The following is a 19,013-nucleotide window of genomic DNA, read 5'->3' on the forward strand; positions in this document are numbered from 1 at the left end:
ACATGAACATAAAGCTGATAGTATAACACTTTTACAGATCAAATTAGACAAATAATTCAAGGAAAATTATAGGTATTAAATAGTGTGTGTGTATTAAATATATGTTCTGGCCCCCCGGACAATTTTTTTTTAATATTGTGGGCAAAATATTTGCCCACCCCTGGTCTATTGTATTATACAATCAGGCCAATTCCTTTGTGTTCCTAATATCCACTAAGTAAAAATACACTTCCAGACCGATTCAAATACCCGTGAATGTGTATTTGTATTTGGAGCCCAACCTGCATGTGTATGGCCTCCTCGGGGTGCTCCCCCATGAGACCGTCGGTCATTATGGCGAGGTTTCCTGCCTCACTCGACGTGTGGGATGACAATGAGGAGGATGAGTGACGAATTGAACCCTGCAGGTTCAGAGGGCTGCAGGAGACACGAGCAGTTGTATTGAACGTTATTCTAAAGAGTATTCCAATGGAAAGTTGTGTATCGCATTTACTCGTACTCTTACTGTACTTCAGGTACAATGTTTCGGCGTATCGAGCGACTGACCTGTGACGATGCATAAGCCGTAAACTTTCAGGACTCATGTGGCTGTGGGAGGAGAGGAGTCCTCTGGGAGAGTTGACCGATGGGCAGCCGGCAGGGCCAAATCGCTCTGTGCCGGGCATACCCTGCTGGGCCCCGAAGATATACTACTCTGAATATTTACACTGCTCAAGCCGTACAAGGAGCAGAGAATATTTGATTGTAACCGATTTGATTGAAAAAGGGAAACTCACATGGTGTAAACCTGTCCTCATCATGTGGAACTGGTCCACTAGCTTTTTGTGGAGGGGTCGCATCTCCGGGTGGACCAGCTTCTCATGAACAGCTAGACCCACTCCGAGAATGTGCACCTGTAGCAGGAAGTCAACATGCGACTTAATATTATATGTGCGAGTGCGTGCTGCGAACTATGGGGTAGAATCTCAATCTGACCTGCTCCTGCATCAGATCCTTGAGGTGCGTGATCCTCTCCGTGTCCTCTGGGTGACTGCTGATGTAGTCCTTATCGAAAAACGCCTACGAGATCAAGATGTACTCTATGCTGATATTCATCATTCAAACAGCCCAGCCCTGCCCCCCCCATGTGTACCTCTTGGTATCTGGCGATGCCCCCGTTCACCGCGGCGTCTATGACCCCGTTGAGGCACATGCTGAGCGGGTTGATGTTGCCGTGGTGCTGTCTGTGTTGGTACTGGCTTATCAAGGTCCGTAACTCCTGGGTTTTGTTCTCCACCACGTAAATGGCGTTTTCAAGAGGGCTTACCTCCACCTGGGATAGAGATAGAAGATTCAAAACCAAGTGTCGCGATATAGAGCGCACAATAAATGCAAAGTCATTTCTTACCACTTCTCTCCTTTCCACCTCAGCCCAGCGGGAGATTCCCGGGAGAGGGCGGGAGAGGATGAGGGTGGTTCTCTCAATCCACAGGCTCTGTGATGCAAGCAGACAAGAGATTTGTTCCCATTATCTACATCACAATTGGGGTCAGTGTGGAAATAGGCAGCATCCCTACAGGGCGGCTTGTTGGCCAGTGCTGGGAAGAGCTCTCCTGCAGAGATATTAGTTTTAGACTATTTGGGTCAGTAGCCACGTTTACATGGACCCAAATATTCTAATTCCACATACTTGGGAACATTTTTTTGTAAATGCAAAGATTAATAATTTTAGAAATGGGTGTCCATACCAAAAATATCTTTTCATTAGGATGGTCTCAGGAAACGAAATCTATTGAAATGGTGTTAGTTTCCACTCACCACATATTCCTTATGTGCTTCCATATGATTTTACCATTAAACACTTCCTCCCATCTCTCCAATATAAGCACGTCTATTATGATTATTTATGGACCCTTTGTATTGAGTTGTGGTCTCCTATAGAGCAGCAAACACAATAACCCTCACAGAAAACTTTCTAGATCTTCCAGACTCTGCACCTATTCCAGCTGTACTTGGATTTGTGCTTCCCGCCTCCAGGCACGCCCACTCCGCTGTGATTGGTCACATAATTGACTTTATTGGTCAATAAAGTCTTTGTAGAGCGAACTGAAAAGTGTTTAGGAGCTACTGGCAGCTCATGATCTGCTGGTGCTCCTCCAACCTGGCCTGCCCGAGGAGGAGAACTCATTGTCAGAGGCACTGCTCTGAAGCCGGACGTGAAGGCGCCACGTTTATGAACTGCACACAATCTTGGCACAACATCGGTAGTGGAATTGCAAGACTACCGTATTTCAGACTGTGGTTCTCTCAAACCTCCGTGGACCACAGCTTGTCAGACATGAATGCACCTTCCCCGGCAAGAGCGTGCTGCTTCTGGCTTCAGCAACAGTTTGGCGGATATTTCACAGTCATGTTCACAAAAAACAGTCCTGTGTGAAATGCCGTTGACAGATGAAAATATTTTTTCTCTTGCTCCAATAACTTCTGCTGCCTGAGCTTGCCTTGTAAACAGAGACGCAGACCTTGGGCCTACAGGCCACGCCTACAGGCCACGCCTACAGCCACGCCCATAAGGAAGCCTGCCCCTCTGTGACATCACAAAGGAACAGTTTTGCAATGCCCTCTGACACCGAGTGTTCAGAGTCATCCCAAAATTCTTTCAAGGCTCACTTAAACCTTAAAACTTAAAATTATTTAATACTAGAATACAACATTGTAACTACATTTATAGGTCAGAAAAGCATAATAAAAATATATTTATAGCTCCTCTCCTGCTTTTGCTATCGGTATATTCCTAAAATTTTGCATTGTTACATCACATCAAACTGTTTATGACTTAGAGGACGGCTTTTGTTCATTGTGACCACAAGGGGGCGTTGCACACAGCAGAGGAAATATCAGCTCTAACTAGGAAAGCACTTCCTACCTGAGTCATTTATACCACAACATGATCTACTTCCTGTTTAATTCCATGCTACATCTAAATTCAGACAGTGTCATGGCTGCCTCACCGTACCCTGAACTCATTCTCACGGTCCTTGGGGCCCTTGTGGAAAGGCCTGTCATAGTGGAAGCGGCTGACGTTGTTTATGCGGTAGAAGCTCTTGATCCTCTCGGGCACACGCTCCAATTGAGGCACATCTGAGATGTCTGACACCGGAGTCACGGCGTAGATCTGCAAGTCTACAAGCCGAGTGTCAAGGAACACACTGACGTGTAGAAAGAGATGGCACATGATAAAAATACATCATTTCTTATTTCCGTGACTATAAAAACCATACACTATAAAACCATTTAATACTGTAAATATTAAATGAGAAATACAAATATCAAAAAATAATCCAAATCAAAATGATCAACGGTTTTAGTCGAAGAAGCTAACGTTGCATCATGAGTGACAGAAAGAGTGGGATACACTGAGCATCACTCTGCAGGATGGTGTCATCGGGTTGGTTGGGATGCTGCATGGCGATGGCCTGCGGAAATTCTCCCAGCATCCTTTGCTGGAAATCCTCCAGTCGTTCATAGTCGTAGCCACGACACACAAACTCTTTGTTCTGTAAAAAGGCGACAAGCAGATAAAGCGGGTGGACTTTATTAGAGCACCTTTAATTGTCTCCCCCTAGTGGAAAAGTCCATAACTGCACAAAATGCTTTTTTTTTTTTACTGAAAGAGAATTTGCACATCTTTTTTTTTTTTTAGAGTAGCCAGTCAGCCACAACTCGTAACGTCTTACCCTGAGGAAGAAAGGAAACTTCCTCCCATAGAAGCCCATTCGGAAAAACTCGGGTTCGATCCTCTGCTGCTCTATAATGTTGTCATAGTACGCTGCCTCCATTTTCTGACACACAATGAAGAATGATTTAATCACGCAGATTCATAATTAGGACGTGAGGAGTGTTATGCAATAAATAGCAAGATGACTTAGCTTACCCGGATCCAGCTGAGGCTCTGGTAATCGTATAAGGTCTCATACTGGAAAGCTAGCTCCCGGCAGAGGGAGATGCCATATTCCCAACACTGCAGGGCCACAAAGACGATTGAAAGAGTTATCATTTGAAATGGGAAAAGGCGACTTCGACGGTGTTGGAGGCAAAAACTCTGGTGTGGTCGGAGTTAGTTTTTGTTTCCAGTTTGGACAGTGACCTGCTGACCTGGACTGAGGATATAGTTGGACGTATTCAAAGAATACTTCGAAGCCCTTCTTAATCCCACTGACATCCGAGTTCCTGGTCTGAGTTCTGGAGTACTTACTACCTCCTCTGTCTCCATAAAAAACAGTGTTCGGAACACAGTGTGGTACTATAACTTTGTCAACATCTTTTGAATAGTATTGAACAGGACAAAGTCATTTGTAGCTCCAAAAATGTCAAGAAAAAACGAAATTAACGGAGACAGACCATCTTAACACGTCACATAAATTGGAGTATTCTAAAATTTCCCTTGCCTTGCCCTTGTTGAAGTAGTGAAGAATTTTACGACTCAGGTTCTCCTTGCGTTGCCACTCGCTTTGGCAGGGATAGTGGAGAAAATCCCTCAGGGTCCGGTCCTCCCACTGGAGAAGCTCCCAGTACAGTAAGAGGGTGAACGCTGCCTCTGTTGGCAAAGAATCACAAGTCAAAAGGTCAGCAAAAGAGTGTTAGGGAATGTATACAGTACAGTACAGTACTCAGTACTCCAAAAAGCGTATGTTGGTACCTTCAGGACATTTTTGCCCACATTTTTGTGAACAGACATCAACGGTTGCCGTATTAATGACCAAAGGAACAAAGTGCAGCCTCACAGCTGAAACTCTATATCTTACCGACGTGCATAGTTACAAGCAAATACTGTGCAAAAATAGCGATGAACAGATATTAGCCATGTGACTGTAATTAATAAGATCTCTCCGCATGAGTCATATTTGGCAATATTTACTGACAAACTGCTGCCGAGTCACCCTTGAGTCAACTGCGTGATTACATTTACCGACAAGCTCTTGTAAGTTCCTGTTCGCTTGAAAGAAAATCCAGTATACACGAAAGCAAACGGGCTCAACTCTTTCTTTAATTTATCTAATGTAGCTCTGAGTCATGGCTACGTATTCCGTGCTTTCCTTCAGCCATTCGCTTTTGTCAAATTTACTTTCAAGATTCAAGAGCAAACGGAGACAGCTTGAAAAGCGGAAAAAACAACTTTTTTCTGCTTTCTATTTAGCCAGCACTGAAGATCTTTAATGAAAGTGAGGAAATGTACGCCCATCTGGTACCTGTGAAGTCTTCAGCTTGGAGATGCAGGTCACACAGCTTATGGATGTAGCGGATGTACATGTCCTCCTTGTTTACCTCTGATTTATAGAAGTTCTGGGTTTGAGTAAAGAAAAAAGTTCATTCTTAATTCACGTGGGAGCAAACCCAAAGGGGCTTTCTGATCGGCATAAAATCATGATGGCTGACCATAAGGTTGACAGAGCCGCCCATTTTCTTGTTCTCTACTTCATCTCCTTTCATGCAATCCCTACACAAAGAAAATACATCATTCATTTAATTCATCAGGGCTGCACGGCGACAGAGTGGTTAGCACACAGCTAGGAGACCTGAGTTCAATTCCACACTCGCCCATCTCTGTGTGGAGTTTGCATGTTCTCCCCGTGCATGCGTGGGTTTTCTCCGGGTACTCCGGTTTCCTCCCACATTCCAAAAACATGCTAGGTTAATTGGCCACTCCAAATTGTCCATAGGTATGAATGTGAGTGTGAATGGTTGTTTGTCTATATGTGCCCTGTGATTGGCTGGCCACCAGTCCAGGGTGTACCCCGCCAAAAGACAGCTGGGATAGGCTCCAGCACCCCCGCGACCCTTGTGAGAATAAAAAAATGAATGAATGAAAGGTATTATGGTTATGGTATTATGGACGAAAAAACTACAGCTGTCAAAAGATGTAAAATTTTATCAGATTAATCACAGTTTTTAAATTAACTAATCATGATTAATCACCTTTGTGACTCCAAATTGTCCATAGGTATGAATGTGAGTGTGAATGGTTGTTTGTCTATATGTGCCCTGTGATTGGCTGGCCACCAGTCCAGGGTGTACCCCGCCTCTCGCCCGAGGATAGCTGGGATAGGCTCCAGCATGTGATACATTTACATTTATCCTGTGAATCTTACCTGTAGTCCAGCAACCGTTCAACAAGTCTTGTGACTGACGTTACAAATGAGATGCCCGTTTCTCTCCATGTTTCCTGCTCTATTTTCTCCAGCAGACTACATGGAATAAAAGAGTCAGACGTCCTTAGTGAGGCAGTTCATCACAAGAAGAAAAGTGTGACAGTGCAGTAGCCCACCTTGGGTAAGGGCCAAACAACTGGGTCCTGGGGTGGTAAAGGTAAAACAACACAACACAGACGTGTGTTAGATGACATTTTAACAGCAAGAACATGCGACGCCGTGCTCACAAAAGGCTGAAGAGCTCCCGGTGATTATCATCGCCTTTCCCATCCGACACCATGCTGTCCAGCTTATCCATCAGCTCCGCTTCCACCTACGCACAACAAAAACACAATCAGGCAATTTGTGTGGGTTTGCTCTACGCCAAGACAACTGCAGCAACCTGCGATTTATAAAATGACAATGTCATTGTGACCTGTTTGAAATTTCCGTTTTTCCTCTGCTCCCAGTCCATCATGTCATGGAAAATTGGAATCATTATGTTTCGAACTTCAGTCTGAGGAACCAGGGTGACTCCCAGAAAGGGGCCTATCATGCCCGGGATGAAGTGGGGCTTGTTGTCACCTAGGTAAGTCACAGTAGATACAGTAGGTCGTATCATTGTTCATCATGTTAATACATCCTAGTCATTTGCACGTGTGAGTCTAACCTAATTTTTGCCACATGCTAAACAGCTCATACGCCATCAGGACTCTCATATCGCCGTACCTTCACGGAGAGAATGGTAGAACATCGGAAAAGTCAGTGTGTGTATTCTTTTGGAATGCTGATGGTTCCTTACTTGTCCAGAACTTTCTTTCTTTTGGCAGGATTGAGCGCCTCCAGCTGCAGACTGGGCTGATTGATGTACAGCACGGTTAGGCTGAAGAAGGAGTTCCATACCTAGCACACACAACAACGTAAACAAAACAATTGATGTCACGGAAAAATATCCTCCATTGGAGAGACACAAACCTTGAAATCAAAGTCCGCCTCGGAAAAGTTCTTGTGCAGCGCCGGGGCAAGAAGCTGCGTTGTCACAACGATGATGCTGCAGAAAGCACAGCAAGCGTGTCACTGTCAGCTGGTGAAAAAGGTAGCTGCCAAAAATAGTTGACAGGGATCGCAGCACAAGTGTCACCTTCACGATGAGGTCATTTGTACCGAGTCGCTTCTAATGGAAGGTTCCATTCCCTTACTATTCATGTGACAATGGCAGCATGTCAGAAGACAAAAATATCAGACTCACTGACTGGTTAGAAGTCTCATGACGCTCCAATCTCGAGGGAAGATGGTCAGTTTCATCAGGTTTCGGAATACACAGAATATCTTCAACAGGAATTCCTAAAGAAAAATAAAATACATGCTTATGCAGTATTGGGATGAGGTGAGCAGGTTTTAGCTAAGCAAAAATAATAATAATAGTCTGCTTGCTCACTTTCAACTCCTCCTTGCTATGGAAATTGTTGAGTAGATGGTGAAAGTGGATCTCCGTCATCTGTCGGAGGAGAGAGAGGAGACAGGACACATACTCCCCCTAAATCAGACAAAATGACAAAATGAAAGGTGTATACAACGCGCAACTTTTATTTTGTTCATACATCAAAGAGGCTTTTGGAATTTACCGTAATCTCCGCAGTGCACTGAGGACAACGTTGTCCTCTGGATGTTTCCACAGAGTGGGACTTGCTCATGATGGAAAGCAAGGTCTGCAGCAACACATCCAAAAGACTCTCCACCATCATCTCCACCTCCTCCTGAACGGAGGACTCCTGAGCAGAGCAGAGGGAAGGATTGAACGCACGCCGAAGCTACGCTAACATCATTCTACATTTCATTGATAAAGATGTTATACCATAGAACTGGTCTTGATGATTGAAAAGATGCTGCCGAGGATCCCAGAACAAATGAGCAGCTCCCTCTGCTGGCGCAAGTGCAGGTGAATATGATGCAGGACAACAGGAAGTAAAATACTTCGAGACTCTGCAGTAAAGATAACAGAAATTGAAAGATTAATTCAAAAAGTGCATTAAGATCAATTAGTCACACTGATATGGGAGACATAACATATTATTGGGGAACCTGGGGAGACACACTTCTCCATCGTTTCCCCCCTCCCGCCATCGTGCCTTTCTGCTCTGTTTGTTATTTAGCTTCATATTGTTTTTATCTATTTAAGCACAAATACATTTTTTATTCATTCATTCATTTTATACTGCTTATCCTCACAAGGGTTGCGGGTGTGCTGTCTTCGGGTGAGAGGCGGGGTACACCCTGGACTGGTCACCAGCCAATCACAGGGCTATGGCGCCTAGTGTCGCCAATAAGGTGCCTAGTGGCGTGCAGTGGCTCAAACTGCCTCCCAACTGGCTGGATTCATTCACACATTCATTTTCTACCGCTTATCCTCACAAGGGTCGCGGGGGTGCTGGAGCCTATCCCAGCTGTCTTCGGGCGAGAGGCGGGGTACACCCTGGACTGGTGGCCAGCCAATCCCGGGGCACATATAGACAAACAACCATTCACACTCACATTCATACCTATGGACAATTTGGAGTGGCCAATTAACCTAGCATGTTTTTGGAATGTGGGAGGAAACCGGAGTACCCGGAGAAAACCCACGCATGCACGAGGAGAACGTGCAAACTCCACACAGAGATCGTCCAGGGTGGAATTGAACTCGGGTCTCCTAACTGTGTGGCCTGCGAGCTAACCACTCTCCCGCCTTCGCAGCCCTATTATTATTATTATTATTATTATTATTATTATTATTATTATTATTATTATAGCTTTACAATGGACCATGTTGCAACAATATTCTATGGGTTTCTTAAAACAGTCGTCATGGGGGTGCAGGAATAAAAATGAAAAACAATTAGTGCCGACACTCAAAATTCCGAGTGCGCCTGAACGCCTCACAGTACATAAAACCAGTACGAAGGAGACAGAGCGGAAAGTTGTTCCTTGCTCTGTGTGCATCATATCAACAAATTAGTAAGTTTGAATGATTACTTTGTGCATTGAAGATTTCATATATTTCTTTGACATCGCCGTTATTCCAGAGTGGAATAAACGATGATAATTTATCTGGAAAAAAATCTAAGAAATCAGATTCAGCTATGAAAATACTTAGTAACAACCTTTCTGTCAAATTCTTACCAGGGAAGAAGAAAAGGCGGCTTTCAACAGTCCGCGCAATCGACTGCAGTTTGACAACATCCATGGACTGACCAATGTCAACAGTGCTGGGCATGCTTCCAAGGGTGCCGCGGACATATTCGGCCACCTCTTGAACTGTGAACATCTGCAGTAGCTCATCAAAAATATCGGGGAAGCTGTTCAACAGGGCCGCCTGAGACAGGGACAAAGAGCAGCCTTGATTTGGATGTTTGAAACCAATACAGAAAACATCTACATGTACGGTGGACATTTCTTTGTAAGAAATTCCAAAAATGTAAATAAGACAATACTATTTACTACAGAAGAACAAAACCTGCAGATCATGTGAGTGACAGTTTTGGGACCAACGCATGGTGCTGTGACTTACTGAGACTGATGACAGACCTGGATCATTACCACAGAGATACATGCAGAAGATCAGGCCCCTCCAAGACCAAGCCAAGGAAGGGGCAAAGTATAGAATGAAACATAAAAGAAATAAAAAAATGAAACACACCAACAAATGCAAACTCTGACTGTGAATGAACAAAAAAATACAAACAAAAATACAAAATATATAAGACTTTCAAAAGAGATGGTGCCGGTATACAGTGAGGGAATTTAACATGAGGTACAGTATAAACTATCAGACCTGTGTAAACACCAGGTTCTCCGAGCTGCGACTGTCCAGGCTCAGCACAAAGCGGATTGACTGAAAGAGTTCTTGGATGCTGGCACGGAACTGCTCCTCTTCCATCCCACAGGTAGCCCGGGAGTACAGTATACGGGACTGGACAATGAACTTAAACAGGTACTCCAGAGCCTAAGGGACAATGTCAATTTAAAACAAATAACATCTTTGTCATGGTATAATTCCAAAACATGTAGCAAAGTAAAATGAAATGTTGCACTGTGGACAGCCATACTAATCAATTTGTGCAATAAAAGCAATAAAAGACTCTCTGCCTCTCTGAAAATGAACCACACCAAATACTGAATGGACAATCCTTTACCCGCATGGCTTCCTGGATGTGGTCTTGACGGACAACCTCAGCTGAGCGGTCCATGTACCACTTGAGGCATCGAATAAGCTCCCTGCGTGCACAGGAATTGAAAGAATGTTTTTGACTCCTTTATATTCTGTGTTCAGATGAACGGCTCAATATTTCAAACACAAAGTAACGAATGTTGTTGTACTTGTATGCCAAAGCTCCAGCAAAGTGGTTTTGGATGTAAGAGTCCATGACCGGACGGAAGTGGTAGAATCGGCTGTCCCTGAGCAAGTTAATAAAAAATACCTGTAACACATGGACATAAAGGTAAGTCAATTTGTTATTTGGTTCTTATAAAAATACATAATTCTACTTCTGCTGCTTTAGTTGTCCTACCAAAGACTGGAAAACCAGCGGCCCATATTTGTCAGTGTTGTCATCTAAGAGACAGAAGAGTGCATCAAGGACGTCTCGCAGGAACTGTAGGAAGTAATGAAATCATTTGTATAACAAGTACATCAAATCAAATCAGACACAGTAATCCATAATACAAATCCAGAAAAAAACCAAGTTACTGTTACAGACGTAACCCACGGCAAAATGAAACTCTGAGCCGTCAATGTTACTTCCTGTCAGCCACTCACTTACTTCCTGATAGCAACACACACTACGACAAGTCTTTTATTGTCTTCTGGTCTTCAGCGGCCCGAACTTGTGTGAGAAGTTGAGACTTTCTGACTAGATATACTTGGAATCGGACTTTCGGTTCTGGAACCAAGCTCCTGGAGAGGGGCTGGACCTTGTTTTATTAATAGCCCCCTGGCTTGGTGCCTCTGTGTTGGAGTCATCCCCAGTGAACCAGACGGTCATTTGGGGAAAGGGTCCTGACTACCAAACGGCAGTTCAGAGTGCCCTTCTTTGAGTCCATCAAAGGGGTGCTGGAGAGCACCCCATCTGGTGACTCTGTCGTTCTACTGGGGGACTTCAACGCCCATGGGGTGGAATTGGGAGTGGGAGGAACAGCCTCCCCAATTTGAACCCGTGTGGTGTGATGTTATTGGACTTCCTTATGAACCAGAGTTTGTCCATAACCAACACCATGTTCCAACATAGGGAGGTCCATAATTGCACTTGGCACCAAGACACCCTTAGCCGCAGGTACTAAACTAAATAAACTGATGCCAAATAAATAATCTACTGTTATTTTTATAAATAATAAAGCCTACAATTAGTGAAGTCATACTTTCCAACCTGCCCTACTGAGTTCGATGGAATGCCATGGCTCCTCGAGGTTAATATCTTAAGCAATGTGTCACACCCAATTAATTCAAGCCACAGCTTTACATAGGCTAAATGACTTCATTACTTTAGTGGGTCATTCATATATTTGACAGCAATGACCTTGACAATCTCCTCTCCACTGATCTGACGCAGTCGACCGAGGATGTCCAGAACCCTGTCCGGATGGGTCTTCCAGTTCAGAAGGGCTAATAGGTCCACTAAAAACACAACACAATAACATCCAAATCAGGCAACTAAAATGAAAGATAGCATATTATATCGTTTTTTTTTACCATTTTGGGTGAGTTTGGTGGAGCAGAGTATGGTAGAAACCCAGAAAGTTTCTTTAGGGCTTCTCTGGAAAGGCAGGTTAGCTGGTATGTTGGTACAACTGTTGAAGTCCTCCTTGCAGCAGGGCAGGCTGAGGTAAAGGCCCTGGTTACTGAAGGTGGCGTTCTCATCACACTGCACCAAAAAAAAGAAACGCATTAAATGCAAGAAAGTCATGATGACGGGCGACACGGTGGCCTAGTGGTTAGAGCGCAGACCTCACACCTAGGAGACCAGGGTTCAATTCCACCCTCGAGTTTGCATGTTCTCCCCGTGCATGCGTGGGTTTTCTCGGGGTACTCCGGTTTCCTCCCACATTCCAAAAACATGCTAGGTTAATTGGCCACTCCAAATTGTCCATAGGTATGAATGTGAGTGTGAATGGTTGTTTGTCTATATGTGCCCTGTGATTGGCTGGCCACCAGTCCAGGATGTACCCCACCTCTCACCAAAAGACGCTGGGATAGGCTCCAGCACCCCTGCAACTCTAGTGAACATAAGTTGTAGAAAATGAATGAATGAATTGAAATGGCTGCAAAGTGCCCAAGTGGTTAGCATGGAGGCCACACAGCTAGGAGACCCGCGTTTTGAGATGGATGAAGTGAGTTTTTGAACGACCTGCTTTACCTCCTGAGGTCTTGGGTTGTAAAAGGTGGCAGGGGAATATGAATTCTTCCCAAAACACAAAATCCCACACGGCACATTTTATTCTCACTAAATACCAAGAGAGTCAACTCACAAAAAAGAAAACCAGAACTGAGCAAATGCTCCTTATATACCCGCCCAGCCCTGCTGATTACTCAGACCTTCAGCTGGTGGAGAGTGGGACACCACACTTGGTGATTCTTGTGGGGAAAACTCATAATACTGCTATAATGACAACAGAAAAAGACATATTTCACACATAAATGGTGCATAGATTTTTTAACCAATATGACAGCACTAGTATTTATGCTATCATGCAAAATGTAACCATAGAATATAGAATCAATGATTTTGAGTGCCATAAATACGTAAAGCGGTTGTTTGAGCTAGTTTCAGTGCTGCTATGTGTTGAAGTGGCTCTCACCTTGTAGACGTATAACTCATGGCTCTCGTCCGACAGTGTGGTCCCATCCTCTCTCATTAGAGGAGTGAAAGCAAAGCCGAAAAGTTTTTTCTCCCCTTTGTCTTTAGCTGAAACGACATGCATGACGGTGACATCGGGATATGGGATCGCTGGCGTTGTGCAATAAGATTGACTCACTGGAACAATGTCTGAACTCAAAGCGCAGGTGGGAGCCTCGGAAACGATCGATTGGAATGGGAAGCTTGACCATCTCACTCCAGCGAGGGCTGTTGTTGTGGTAAAGGACGAAGGAGCGATATTCAGTCATGTTTGGCTCGCCGCTGCCCAAACTAATGCAGTCCTATAAAAGAAGAGAATGAATTCTTTTTAAAAAAGGTATACCATAAAGGAATGAGTGGATGTTGAGGGCCAACAACTTGACTCATGGTGACTGATGGAATGGTATTATGCTGAATGAATCACATTTAACACGTGTGTCATACTTTGAGAGTGTCCCCGTCGGCGTAGAGGACATAGAGCGTCACTTCAATGTTCTTCTGGACGCTCTTGCCACCCCTCTCGAACTCGCCTCGTTCCAGTGTCAAATACAAGTCATTGCGAGTGTCACCTGGAGAATTAAACCAGAGAGAACAGAACGCAATCATGGCGAATGATGACATCTCCAATGCAACGCAATGATGAACAGCTTTTAAACATAATACACATCATCATAACATATCATACATAACAGTCATCAGTCATTTCCATGGAGACGTGAGTCAGTTGTGTTATTTTCTACTGAAGAAAATGTATGAAGTCAAAGGGCTTGCTGTCGTAGTTTAGCTTAAAGGCGCTTGATGGGGTTAAGGTCAGAGTTCTCAAGTTCTTCCCCATCAAACAATTCACAAATGAATTGTTTGAAACGTCTGTCCTAACATTGTTGTCCGTCTCCTGCAGTATAAATGCTGAAATCATGAGTCCTACAGTCCTCTCCTATTTCCAATCACTCGCAGTGCTTCCTGCTCCTTCCTCCGTTTTTTCACCTCCCTCTCCTCTGTAATTGGCATCCTGTGTAAACTAATCCTCGACCTTCCACTGTCCTCCTCCTCTGGTCTTCCCTCTCCACGCTGCGTCTCTCGGCCCATTACGCCCACTGCTCTTTGCCTCCTTACCTGGCATGATGACATCTGGAAAACCTAGTTTGCGTGTCAGTGCCAAGGCTCGATTGAACACAGCCTGGTTCTCTCGTCTGATCTGCTCCAACTCGCCTCTCAGCAGCTGCAGGGAAATGATGAGGCCTGGAAGCAGAAGGGATGCAGAGGAGGGTTGTGAGAAGGGAATGGACGTGAAAGAAGGAGGAAAGGGAATAAGAAAGAAGGGGGTGAAGAATGGTAATGGTAATGGTAATGGTAATGGTAATGGTAATGGTAATGGTAATGGTAATGGTAATGGTAATGGTTTTATTTCATTTGAACATGCATCAGATTGCAATTGAGCGCATCCCATAATCAGTTCCCAGTTCCACATGTCGAAAAGGAGTAGGAAGAAGCAAAGCTTATTAAATCCTACCCCTCCATCTGGTACTTTTACAATCACTAACTGTTACATTTGTTCACTTCCTGCTTTCCTAATATAGTTTAAGTTTGTTTTTTTATTTTTTGTCACGTACCGACGTACTTGGTGATATGAGCATCCAATGCCATAATGGGTACCATAGTGCGTGTCAATATAGTGATATATATAGCACATCATGACTGGTTCAAGACTCTTCATCCTTGTATTTAGCAAACATCAACTGCTTGTATTGTTTCTTGAATTGGCTCATCGTTGTGCATTGTTTGATTTCCTTACTCAATCCATTCCATAGTTTGATTCCACATACTGCTTATTAAATCCTACCCCTCCATCTGGTACTTTTACAATCAGTAACTGTTACATTTGTTCACTTCCTGCTTTCCTAATATAGTTTAAGTTTTGTTTATTTATTTTTTTTTTAATTAAAAAAAATATATTTTATTTTTTTTGTCACGTATCAAAGTACTGGGTGATATGAGCACCCAATGCCATAATGGGTACCATAGTGCGTGTCAATATAGTGATATATATAGCACATCATGACTGGTTCAAGACTCTTCATCCTTGTATTTAGCAAACATCAACTGCTTGTATTTAAAAGATGATTTGATTTGTTTATAGTGAAGTTCAAAGGGAATGGTAAAAAACCTGCATTCCATAGCATTGCATAGATTTACCCATGAAACCCTTTAGCCAATACATATTCAAAAGACCATCAGTACAAAAAAATTTACCATAATTGGTGCTGGGAGCAGAATATTTGGTGTTGGACTTGCGAATGATGTTTTCATGAACCTGGTACCATTCGTTCTCATTGTTACATCTGGAGAAAGAAAAAAAAACGGTAGGTAGGACAGTTAGCAGCACAGTCATTTGTGGAACAGATGGGCGGGCGGGAATTGTGCACATGGGGACTGCACGAACAGCATGCGTCCCTAAGCTGATTTCCTCCTGGAGAAAAGGTAGAAACATGGGGGAGTTGCTATCAAGTAGCACGTCAGCCCAAATGCTCAGAGCACTAAACAAACCTGACAGCCTGCTCTCTACCAGTCTTTTTCATTACTGTGGGCCTGTAGGCCCCTGGGAAAGGCATGGGGAAATGCACAGACTGGAGCCTTATAGGAGACGACAGTTTGGAGGCAGCACACTACTGAATCACTGCTTGCTTCTGAAAAGGAAGGGCTCTTTGCCTTGGAAGATGGACCTGCAAAAACAGCTCGTTGTTCTGGAAACTTGAAATAATATTACTTTGGACTAAACACGGGCAGCAAGATTCACACCCGTCCGAGAGCCAGTTTAAGCATCTGTTTTTCAGAGGTCTCATTATTATGGCACTTTTTGAAATTGTATTGTGATGCAATACTCACGTATACACTTTTAGCACAAAGTCCTTCTCCTCTTTGAGGTCTGTGATGGTGTGGAAAACGTCACTCATGGCCAGAACTGCGCAGCCGTACGGCCGCCGGTACTGCACGTGCGGCGGGCCTTTCTTTGAGTCGTTCAGCAGCATGCGGCCTGGACATAGCATACATGAGTGTACCACACTGAAAGGTGTGTAAAATTCTTAGGTGGGGAGTGTACCGGTTCTCATGACATGTGCAACAATGTAGAGGTCTCTCTTCAAGTCTTTACTGCTTAGGTCCTGAAAAGAAACATTGAAAACTCACACAATTCTGTGGGTACATGGTCATAAATTATTATTGTAGTATTATTATAGTAATTTGGTGTAACACCGAGTGTAAAGGGGACTTTACCGTGAAAAGAGCACAAAGTCGATCCACTTTTTCTGGATTCTTTGGGCCTCCATTTTTGTTGAGTTTCACCATGAACTTTTCACTGCAAAGCAACCAGGTTGGCTGAACGTACGATCCATCGTGTGACTCTTCAAGGTTATGCAAGGTGTTTCCACACACCTGATCTGTTTGGCCTCTCGGGTGTCATAGAGAGAAAAGAAGACATCTGCGTCCTCACTGATGCTGTTGTAGGTGAAGCTCTTCAGATTGATGAAGAGATGGTGTGACACTGGAACACGGCAACTGTCACCATGGCGCTGTTTCGCACTGTCAGCCTAGAAACAAAAGGATGGATGGAGCCAATAGGGTTGCAAGTCCAGTCAAAGAAAGTTTGCCATTCGAACTTTGTGATTTCACTCTATTACTCATTTTTAAAAATTATAATAAAATATGTGTTTAATGTAACTGTCAGGAACAGATGACATGTCCCGCGAGGTGGCGTACGTGGTGCATGATGCGCATTGTGGACTCTGATGCGTAGTCCGGTCTTGCACATTAAAAGGCAATGAGAGGCGTTCATTTGATCGGTTAAGATTAAACCCTCTCACGCCTTCTTTCCTCCTTCTCATAACACTTGCACCAGGTGGGAGGGGTGGAGGCGTGGATGCGCTGGCCACGCCCTCGTTGGCGCCTGGTGTTGAAATTAGAGCCCAATATGTGCTTTCACTTAGTCTACCAAAGCTAGTTGCTTTTGGGAAAGAGCCACTTTTTCGGAGGCGTGGGTGCGCTACGCTGCGCCAGACTGCACTGCTCACGAAAATTGCGATTAGTGTATAAAATTAGAGCACAAGGGTTTTTTTAAAAGAGCATACCTGGTTTGTGCTTTGCTGACCACAGTGTCTGCTGGATACATGCTAAAAAAAACAAAGAAAGTGATGGTCAAACAAAAAAATCAGTCATGCCATTTCTGTCTCTTCCCTCAAAAGCTTTGAATGTATTTAGCTCAGACACACACGAGCTGATGCCTTCTGCATCGGCTTCAAACGGGACAGCATTTCACCTATGTACGGTGCATTTCGGTTAAAAGAAGCAGCATGTGGGAAGGAAGAGGACAAAGCCGGTATCGCCCACACACATCACAGCAGCCCAAAAGAGCTCTTTTTTCCCCCCCACGTGAAGAAGCGCCAGGGCCTTGTGCCCTGCCAAAAACAAGCTTGGATCGTTTTTTTTTTTGTTACAAGGACAAACTTCTTTCAGTATGAAACACTCAGTAGATAAATAATTTCAAGTGTTAAAGAGAGTTATTTGTTAAATCGGTTTTCAGATTCATGTGACATGTTTTAGATGTTCACAACACCACACTATATGTATTACTTATATTTGGCATGAAGCCGGTTGTTGGGTTTGACTAAAATAAGTTGTTTAGAAGGTATTTTACCATCACCTATGGTTGGACCTTTCAGTTTGCATCGTGTCTGCATTGCCGGCTTGTTAGAGTCACGAGCCTGCAAGTCAAGGGACGTACTCAATATGGCAAGGGAACAAGAATAAACAGGTCACGTGAGGCTGCTTCGATGGCTAAATCTGCTCTCGCTCGTGTGTCGCCTTCTCATGGATGATTTGATAATTGGTGCATTTACACATCACACAACACATATAGTATTTGCTCAGGAAAAAAATCAGGCTTTACACACAGAAACAGATCCAAGTCTGCAGAAACCTTCCATCCCTGCAGATGTACAGTAGCATAAGCGACTCTGCAGGGACACATGCAGCATACTTTATAATTTAGAGGCAACTAATTCACGTATTTAATTTATTGCTTTTAATAATTAACATGATGGATTTGTGCTGAATGCAGTGATTCAAGAATAATTCCCGCCACTATACCAGTTTGTAAAGCTCTGATACGCTGATCTGGTCTGGATCCACCATTTCAAACTCCTTTCTGGGGACCAGGTCGATGCCAAGGTGCCTAGTGAGAGAGAAACGATTCAATGTAAAAAGCGGAAAAGACATCAGGATACCCAAGGTCACTAAAGAAAAAATATATTTTGCTACAAGTAGAATTTTGTTATTTTGAGTTTGTTTGTTATTGTACTGTTCTTTTTTGTTATTTGTCTTTTATCCAAAGTGTTGCCATATTGCTAGAACTGAATGTACATTATATTTGGCATCCATAAAGATGATCTGAGAGTGGATGATGAGGCTCTCTGGGTTACATAATGTACGGTACATTTCTACATGTACTGCTGTCTGGCTGACTATTCCCTTCTCTTGAATATAGTGTACAGCATTACCAGTGTACAGCTACCATGAAAGTTCTCAGGTTAAGTAAGACCTCCAGAGCACTGACCTTCGGGCCAGAGGCGGGGTACATCCTGGACTGGTGGCCAGCCAATCACAGGGCACATATAGACAAACAACCATTCACACTCACATTCATACCTATGGACAATTTGGAGTGGCTAATTAACCTAGCATGTTTTTGGAATGTGGGAGGAAACCGGAGTACCCGGAGACACTTAGATGCGGTTGAAAGTGTATAATGAATCTTATAGACAGCGATGCCAAATCTAGCTGCCCGTCAATCAAGATGCAGACATCCCTTCGTTGTCTTGCTTATGGATGTCTGTCACTGCTGCTCCGTTATATTTAAAAAGTGGCAGCGGAGAGAATATAGCGTGACAGAGTTCCTTCAGAGAATCTGCTTGGCATGCCCTTATCT

The 19,013-nt window shown here is 43.8% G+C and overlaps 1 protein-coding gene across 2 annotated transcripts in view; it reads right to left on the minus strand.

Annotated features, from left to right (window-relative positions):
- LOC131104026 (dedicator of cytokinesis protein 3) overlaps positions 1 to 19,013 on the minus strand; it is a 40,992-nt gene that overhangs the window by 5,198 nt on the left and 16,781 nt on the right. Inside the window, exons 7-48 of one of the 2 annotated variants that reach the window (XM_058050715.2) lie at positions 18,176 to 18,260; positions 17,158 to 17,199; positions 16,466 to 16,620; positions 16,307 to 16,388; positions 16,134 to 16,194; positions 15,920 to 16,067; positions 15,287 to 15,375; positions 14,150 to 14,275; positions 13,481 to 13,605; positions 13,176 to 13,338; positions 12,999 to 13,105; positions 11,893 to 12,064; positions 11,720 to 11,817; positions 10,715 to 10,798; positions 10,524 to 10,624; positions 10,340 to 10,421; positions 9,979 to 10,149; positions 9,327 to 9,519; positions 8,023 to 8,150; positions 7,793 to 7,939; positions 7,606 to 7,704; positions 7,417 to 7,511; positions 7,143 to 7,218; positions 6,970 to 7,070; positions 6,838 to 6,896; positions 6,604 to 6,752; positions 6,416 to 6,501; positions 6,305 to 6,331; positions 6,129 to 6,224; positions 5,416 to 5,476; positions 5,229 to 5,322; positions 4,428 to 4,576; positions 3,914 to 4,000; positions 3,717 to 3,821; positions 3,395 to 3,536; positions 2,996 to 3,162; positions 1,388 to 1,474; positions 1,133 to 1,312; positions 976 to 1,059; positions 777 to 893; positions 547 to 668; positions 282 to 417 (exon numbers count right to left, since the gene is read on the minus strand). In XM_058050715.2, the coding sequence (XP_057906698.2) occupies positions 282 to 417; positions 547 to 668; positions 777 to 893; positions 976 to 1,059; positions 1,133 to 1,312; positions 1,388 to 1,474; positions 2,996 to 3,162; positions 3,395 to 3,536; positions 3,717 to 3,821; positions 3,914 to 4,000; positions 4,428 to 4,576; positions 5,229 to 5,322; positions 5,416 to 5,476; positions 6,129 to 6,224; positions 6,305 to 6,331; positions 6,416 to 6,501; positions 6,604 to 6,752; positions 6,838 to 6,896; positions 6,970 to 7,070; positions 7,143 to 7,218; positions 7,417 to 7,511; positions 7,606 to 7,704; positions 7,793 to 7,939; positions 8,023 to 8,150; positions 9,327 to 9,519; positions 9,979 to 10,149; positions 10,340 to 10,421; positions 10,524 to 10,624; positions 10,715 to 10,798; positions 11,720 to 11,817; positions 11,893 to 12,064; positions 12,999 to 13,105; positions 13,176 to 13,338; positions 13,481 to 13,605; positions 14,150 to 14,275; positions 15,287 to 15,375; positions 15,920 to 16,067; positions 16,134 to 16,194; positions 16,307 to 16,388; positions 16,466 to 16,620; positions 17,158 to 17,199; positions 18,176 to 18,260 (4,678 nt within the window). Of the gene's footprint in view, positions 1 to 281; positions 418 to 546; positions 690 to 776; positions 894 to 975; positions 1,060 to 1,132; positions 1,313 to 1,387; positions 1,475 to 2,995; positions 3,163 to 3,394; positions 3,537 to 3,716; positions 3,822 to 3,913; positions 4,001 to 4,427; positions 4,577 to 5,228; positions 5,323 to 5,415; positions 5,477 to 6,128; positions 6,225 to 6,304; positions 6,332 to 6,415; positions 6,502 to 6,603; positions 6,753 to 6,837; positions 6,897 to 6,969; positions 7,071 to 7,142; positions 7,219 to 7,416; positions 7,512 to 7,605; positions 7,705 to 7,792; positions 7,940 to 8,022; positions 8,151 to 9,326; positions 9,520 to 9,978; positions 10,150 to 10,339; positions 10,422 to 10,523; positions 10,625 to 10,714; positions 10,799 to 11,719; positions 11,818 to 11,892; positions 12,065 to 12,998; positions 13,106 to 13,175; positions 13,339 to 13,480; positions 13,606 to 14,149; positions 14,276 to 15,286; positions 15,376 to 15,919; positions 16,068 to 16,133; positions 16,195 to 16,306; positions 16,389 to 16,465; positions 16,621 to 17,157; positions 17,200 to 18,175; positions 18,261 to 19,013 lie in introns of both variants that reach the window. The other variant, XM_058050714.2, reaches the window with a different exon arrangement.

Source organism: Doryrhamphus excisus, linkage group LG15 (assembly GCF_037039965.1).
Source record: "Doryrhamphus excisus strain RoL-2023G ecotype Guam linkage group LG15, RoL_Dexc_Guam_v1.1, whole genome shotgun sequence".
In the NCBI taxonomy this organism is placed as follows: Eukaryota; Metazoa; Chordata; class Actinopteri; order Syngnathiformes; family Syngnathidae; genus Doryrhamphus; species Doryrhamphus excisus.